Below are 7592 nucleotides of genomic sequence, written 5' to 3' on the forward strand. Positions count from 1 at the left end.
ATATTTTCTAATTATATAAATCATCTTTACGATCACTTTTTATCAATTTAACACATCTTTGCTGAATAAAAGTATTGATTTTGTAGTGTATATTGTTGTTACAAAAGATTTCTATTTTTAAAACATTAAAAAAATTTTTTTTTTACTATTTATTTATCAAAGTATCCTAAAAAAGTATCACAGGTTATGAAAAAATATTAAGCAGCAGAACTGTTTCCAACTTTGATAATGAATCATCATATTAGAATGATTTCTAAAGGATCATGTGATAGACCGGATGTCACATGTGACACTGAAGACTGGAGTAATGATGCTGAAAATTCAGCTTTGCATCACAGAAATAAATGATCATTTAAAGTATAATAAATTGAAAACCAATTATTTTAAATATATATATATATGCTAAATCATGAACACAATGACGGGGTGAAATGGGCTGTGATGCATGGGGCGCCAGGTAAAATCTTGCCTAGGGCAGCAAATTGGTCAGGGCCGGCCCTGGGTGATCATACATTTTCAATAAATCGTCAACATCTAAACCTCTGTTAATTCTCAATAAAACCTTCTGTAGACGTCTGACAGAAATACAGTCAGTCTGGGGTGCGTTTCCTAAAAGCATCGTTGGCCAACTATGGTCGCAAGTTCCGTCGTTACCAATAGAGTTCAATGGACATTGCGATGAACTTGCGACCATAGTTGGCCAACGATGCTTTCGGGAAACGCACCCCTGGTTAGTAATAAGTGAAGCTGGCAATGCTGTTTATGGAGTTGTTTAATCCTCCTCTGCTTAGAACTTGTTGACAGCAGGTGTTCATCATTAATGCCCAAACATCACTTAATTAATCACTTAAGTATCTCATTAACTCTAACTCTGATTCAGAGTTATTTTAACTCTCTGTAAAGAGGGACCAAATGTTCTCTGAACAGAGCTAATTTAATTGATTAGTTAATTGATTTTGTTGTGTATTTCCACGGTTAAGTGTATAAAGCGTGGTAATGTGATTCTGCTGTGGAGTCTTTCTGTAGAATCTGAACTCAGTTCAGGAGGAAGTAAAATATCAGAGAACAGCAGAGAAACAAGAAGCTCTGAGAGACTCTCTCTACAGCGTTACACAGATTCCCCTCACAACATGTGACATTAGCATGAGGTCCTATCATCCCTGACGACCCACATGCAACTTCAGATGCACATCCTTTCATCACTGATGAGTATGGAAAAGTTTCTGTTAAAAAAAAAACCAGAAGTTAATCATAAAGGAAAGACAATCTGAAGTGTCGTAGCAACATATTTAAACTTGCCTTGTCATGTCTGGAATCATCATGTAAAGTATCCAATATATAGAAATAAATCATATTTGATGGCAATACAGGATAAAATAACTATAAAACTTTCTTCATCCATCACTTAATTCTTACCATGTACAGTAAAGCAGTGATTCTCATTCCCCATACAATCCACTGTCTGTGAGCAGTCATCCCAGTTACAAGAGTAACATTTCTTCCCATTGGGTTGAGAGTTCAAGTCTGTGAAAGAAAGTAAAGAACATATTCATTTCTGTGAAACACTGGAATCAAACAACAATTCCTCAGCTGTGGATCATAAATGAGCATTACAATAGAAAATACTTTTTTGAAAGTATTTTTGATGAAGCTTTTCTCTGCGGGAACATGGGCGCTGAACGACTGCTGACGACCTGGAGCTCACATCTCAGAAAATTTCAATACAATAGCCTAGACACTATCTATCTCTATAAATAAACAATATATTTCAAGTACACCAATACACTCTCAACAAAACAAAACAAACTCTCAAAACTACATTCAGTGACACAATAAGGTTTGTAAAATGTGTGATTGCTCCTCGCAATTTCCGCTCACTGTGAGAAACTGGTTCCTGTGTGATATGAGTAGAATTTCTATTGGCTGGAAAGGGTTCTCAGGCAATCAGATTCGAGAACCAGAACCAGAACTAGCTGTATATATTCTCTTAAATGGGCATTAGGCAGGGCTTGACTGGTAATCTGGCATACCGGGCAAATGCCCGGTGGGCCGACGTGCTTTTGGGCCGATACATCTCATACTTTTTTTTTTTTTTTTTAACCTCCCATAAAACTCGTACATCGGCGGCCCATTAGTTTTGTTTTGTTTAATTGACGGCACTGGGTTAGTGCCGGTGTAATGCATTGGTCAAAAAAAAAGTAAGCGTTAGTTAGTTTTTTTTTCCACTGACAGACCCATAGACATAATAAATACATGGACAGACCGGCCCATGAAACACGTAGATGAGCGGCCCATTGGTTGTTTTCTTGATTGACACTGGGCTGGCCCAATCACATCTTTAAACACCTCCCCCTCTGGGCTTTGAGTGAGCGTGCAGTGTCAAGTGTGTATCTGTCAAAATAATCTGAGAGATGGAGAAGAAACGCAAGGAATGTGCAGAGAAATAGCGTGAAAAATAGATACAGACCCTTCAAGCAGACACTGTAAAATGTGTCAAGATATATTATGTTTTCTGCAGCAGCAGGACCTTCATCAGCTCCATGATGAGGCTGATGATGAGGATAGTGAGGAGGATCAGGAGAGAGATGAGAAAGTGTAACATAGAGTCCGCGGTAAGCAGAACTACTTTCGAAACACTTTGGCTATGAGTGTAGGAACCCATAACCCAGTTACAGATTATTTCCACATCTGCATAGTTGACGATTACAGCAATTTACTAGAAGTTTAATGAGACGCGTTTGTATCCATGTTTTCCGCCAAAATAAAAGCTCGATGCAGTTTCCGTCAAAATAAAAGATCATGTGCTTATCTCTTTCAAGTATAGAAATTAGTACAAAACTAATTATGAAAGTTTTCTTTATTTTTTGGTGCATTATTTTTTACAATATATGGATATTAGGCTACTATAATGAGATTAATATTATAAGTATTATTATGTAGTAGTGTAATATAGACGGACACTGTTACTAAAAGAGGTTTGATTTTTTTCTTGCACACTGAATATGGGTTGGAGCTTTTAATTTTGAACCCTCAAACTGCACCAGATTGATGAATTTAACATTAAAATGCAAAAAAAATTCTTAGGGGGACCATGCCCCCAAACCCCCCTAGAGGTCCACCCACCACAGTTTTACCAAAATTCCTGTGAGAAACACTGGTATTGCTATGCCAATGCAGCTTATAGCTTGTTTTTTGGATTCACCACTGTGGAGTATAGTTCGACTGTATTAATAAATTACAATTTTGTACTTATTTCATCTGTTAACTCTCACTCGTTTAAACTCACTCATTACATGGCATTAGTGGTTTTAATGAATAGGAGTTGAACAAAAACATATTCAAAGGCGTGCAAAGATGGGTGGTGTTTATGATCATATGTAGTGGGCCAGTCTGGGCCAAAATGCCAGGGCCGATTTTCTGTCCCAGTCCAGCCCTGGCATTAGGTCATGACTAAATAAAGAAGCATACCTGGGGCAGGGCTGTCATTGCACATGTCGGTGTCGCAGCACTGGACTGAATATTCACTTCTGAAGGGTGTTACAGTAAAAGACCAGCTTTTACATTCACTTGCTCTAAGACAAGCTAATACAAAACTTTCGTCCTTCACACCAGCTAAATACAAAACAGGAAAAGAAAGAATCAAGTAACAGCTTGAGTTTAACCTGCATAAAATACATGGAATACATACCTTCTAAAACTATTTTATATAAGATGTTGCAATCATTTTAGAAGTATTTTCAAGGTCAACAAAAGTAAATGTGCACTCTTGACTTACCAATATAATATACTCTTCTTAAACTCACACACCTGCTCTCTTCCTCGTAACATCTCATAGTTTTGTTAAATTCTAGTTCATTATAACATTGATAACATTCTAGAGAGAATCCTGAAATGACAATGAAAATAAACATTCAATTACCCATTTACATCCCAAATATCTTCATTATATTGTATATGTTTTCTGTACCTCCAGTGAGAAGAATAAAAAGAAGAGCAATGGACACGTGGAGATGCATCTTGTGATGGAAGACCAATGAAGAGATGAAGTTCAATCACCCTTGCTGAAAAAGTGTGTTCTCTGTCACAGCATTGACTCTCAGTGTCAGTAATGCTCCGCCTCCTCCACACATTCACCTCAACCATCACTTCTTAACTCTTAGGGACTGTTCGTTTTTTATTTAAGGGGCCACCGGAGGAGTTTTGAGATAAATTGTCAAAAAAGACATGACCCTCCCTTCGCCAGCAATACATTTTTCTATGACCCTCCAAAATGATTGTGAAAAAAGGCATGACCCTCCCAGATAATTTATTGATTAGTCTACTTCTGTACTGGTTTGCGCTTGGCAAAGATGTTCAGATAGCCATTGTTTGTTTTTTGTTGTTGTTTTTTTTACAACCATGACAATTAAAGCACGTCCAGAACAGGGATAACACATTCTGACCAGCACAGTTCGCTTGTGCATTCACGTCATTTTGTTCAGATATAAGTCGTAATATTGAGTTTGATGTAATATAAATATCTGATTAATATCAAATAGGATGCGCTTCGTTGATTTAAACAACCTGAAATGTTCTTTCGTTTCCCGGTGCTTGTCCTTTTCAAGGGTAACTAAACCCTAAACCAACTTTTTTTAGTTAATGATCTGTAAGAATGAGGCTTTATTAGTGCTGTTCATTGATCCAAGTAACTTTTTTGACATTTGGGTATAAAGTGTTTTAATTTTACAATATATGGTGTAAAAACGTCTGAGTGCTGCCCTCTTAGGGTTGAACGGTGGCTACTGCAGTTGAATTTTCCTATTGGATGTTGCACGTCGACAAACACGTCGACGCATTTTGCTGGATTTTTTCACATAGCGGCAAAATATTATGCCTATAGAGAGCGCGCGCTATTGACATCAACACGATTAAACCAGAGAATGACGGGCTCTGAAAAAACTCATCAGATGCATGTACTTTACTTCGTCTTGCGACCATAGACAGTATATAAACTGGACACAGCGACCCCATTGGATTCAACGAAGACAAGTGAAGCCAAATAGAAGCTCTTACTTCCTGGGAGTCGAGCGTTTTATACATTTTCATGTTTCTTTAGAAATAAATAATGGACAAATGGAGTCTTTAAACGCCTCAGATGTAAAGTTATTCGCTGTCAAAGTGACGCCAAAATGAATGGGAGTCAATGGGATGCTAACAGCAGGTGGGGGTCCGCTAGCCAATAGGCCTATTTCACAAAAATGGCCGCCGAGAACGGAAGTAGGGTAAACTCTTTTCCGGTGAAAGCGCTAGCAGTAGCAGTCGGAGGACAAATGTGGAGACTAAAAGCGGCCAGTCCTGTTGCGTACCTTTTTATGTTTGCACTCATAGAAGAAACAACCCTATTTATAATTGCACAGCTTTCCTTGTGACGAAATGTTGAAAAAGCGCTGGATTTGGGCTATATCGAGAGAAGAGGGGCACTTTTTTGTGTGTTAAGCACTTCACGGAGGATGAAGTCCGTGTAACTTACGAGTCTACGAGAGTCCGGTCGTAGATATCTTACACCGCAGGCCGTGCTTTGCAGGTTTTCATGGAACAACTGGGGAGAAGTTAAATCACGCCAGACACAGACGGCAAAAAGACGTGTCTTTGGTGTGAAGGAGGAAGCAGATGTTGAAAATGGAGTGTTGATGCCCCGGTTCGGGAGTGATGCCCTGACAAAACATGTTTATTGCACTTGATTGTTATCTGATTTGCACGTCATGCACTTTTATTTATTATTATTAACTGTTGGCAAATTAAAATTGTTTGTAGAAGTTGTTTTCTGTAACTTTCTTAAAAATGAGTGAACACAGAGCAGTTTTTCCGTGAGCGGGACTGGAAAACCTGGAGTGGTCAGGAGCGGAGTGATAACAGAACGCTTAGAGTGGAGAGCGGAACGTGCTTTTGCTCCACTCCAGGCTTTGATCACATCCCCCTAAGCAGGGTGAATAGCCTATACCTCGTCTTTCCCATTCAAACTAAAATTAAGACATTTATTACACTATTTGAGAAATGTAAGCATATTTACAGCATTAAAATTATGAACAGTGAATTTAAGACATAAGGACAGGGGGAACCCTGATATTGACGGAAATCCGTCGTATACTCTCGTAGCGACTGAGAACTTTAATCCCTGTATATATTTTGAAGTGTATGAATATAAAATTACATACATTATGATATATTAGTAAATATATGTCTCACCTTTTTAAATATATGAAAATTCTTTATGTATTATTCAATATATTGTAATATTAACACAATATATTATTCTGTATATTTTCATAATATACTGTTACACCATTTAATATATTGATCATTCATATAGGGAAATATATTTTCTTTTCATAAGGGGACCCAACAGTAAAATGTGATTTTGTAACATCATGATTTTTTAAAACATGTAATATCACTCACTTCATTCATGTTTTTAGTCTAACCATTTTTTTATTATTTGCCTTAATTTCATTATTAGACCTACTAGCAACTTTAGGTCAAATTCACTGTAAAGATGTACAATTCTTAGTTTCATTCATGGTGGTAACATGAAAAATGAGCCGTAATCTAGTCACTAGTCACTAGTGGAAGATTGCTGCAATCTCCGGGACAAACTAACACTTAATAACATGACATTTTAACAAAAGCCACTAGATTTCAAACATAGCCTACAATCAGACATCATTTCAATTTATTTATTTATTTTGTTTAGCTATAGTAAGTGTGAGATTAGTCATCAAGTGCCATGCCATTTAAATGAATGGAACTTTTTTTTTTTTTTATGAAAGCAAACGTCAAGAATAATTTGTAACCTTTGTACAATTTCGATCTTGTCACAGCTCCCTGAAAACTATCAACAAAACGGACAACATCTGCTATTCTTACTTTTGTCAGATATATTAATGACAGAGAAAACAAGCTGTGCACAGTCCATTTTGAGAATGAATGGCAATCGTAGCGGGCGGCGGCGCGACCGGAAGTATCGCTACCCTACTTCCGGTCTCGGTCGCCATTTTGTGAAATAGGCCTATGGCAGCGCCCGGGGGGCGATATTTTTTTTCACAGGATGGTAGGGGAAGACACATGAATATTCATTAGGGAAGTCATCCCTGATTGGTCTTAACCCCAGTGACGGGTAGGTTTAGGGCGGGGTTAGGAGTAGGTCATCATACCCCCAGTGGCGGGTAGGTTTAGGGGTGGGGTTAGGGGTAGGTCATCAGACCAATCAGGGATGACTTCCCTAATGAATATTCATGAGTCTTCCCCTACCATCCTGGGAAAAAAAATATCGCGCCCGGGGGGCGATATTTTTTTTCCCAGGATGGTAGGGAAAGAGCCATGAATATTCATTAGGGAAGTCATCCCTGATTGGTCTTAACCCCAGTGACGGGTAGGTTTAGGGGCGGGGTTAGGGGTAGGTCATCAGACCCCCAATGACGGTTAGGTTTAGGGGTGGGGTTAGGGGGTAGCTCATCAGGCCAATCAGGAATGACTTTCCTAATGAATATTCATGAGTCTTCCCCTACCATCCTGGGAAAAAAAAATATCGCGCCCGGGGGTACCTTCAAAATAAT

At 38.3% G+C, this 7592-nt stretch overlaps 1 protein-coding gene across 1 annotated transcript; it reads right to left on the reverse strand.

Annotated features, from left to right (window-relative positions):
* Positions 1–967: 967 nt before the first annotated feature.
* Positions 968–4106, reverse strand: LOC309478047 (urokinase plasminogen activator surface receptor-like). The gene is made up of 5 exons (XM_082141526.1): positions 3968–4106; positions 3776–3886; positions 3469–3612; positions 1417–1524; positions 968–1223 (listed from the first exon to the last, which is right to left on the reverse strand). The coding sequence occupies exons 1-5, from the start codon at positions 4014–4016 to the stop codon at positions 1036–1038; spliced, it is 600 nt and encodes a 199-aa protein (XP_081997652.1). The 5' UTR covers positions 4017–4106; the 3' UTR covers positions 968–1035.
* Positions 4107–7592: the final 3486 nt, after the last annotated feature.

The sequence above is a fragment of the Leuciscus leuciscus genome (assembly GCF_965113295.1).
Source record: "Leuciscus leuciscus genome assembly, chromosome: 1".
Lineage (NCBI taxonomy): Eukaryota > Metazoa > Chordata > Actinopteri > Cypriniformes > Leuciscidae > Leuciscus > Leuciscus leuciscus.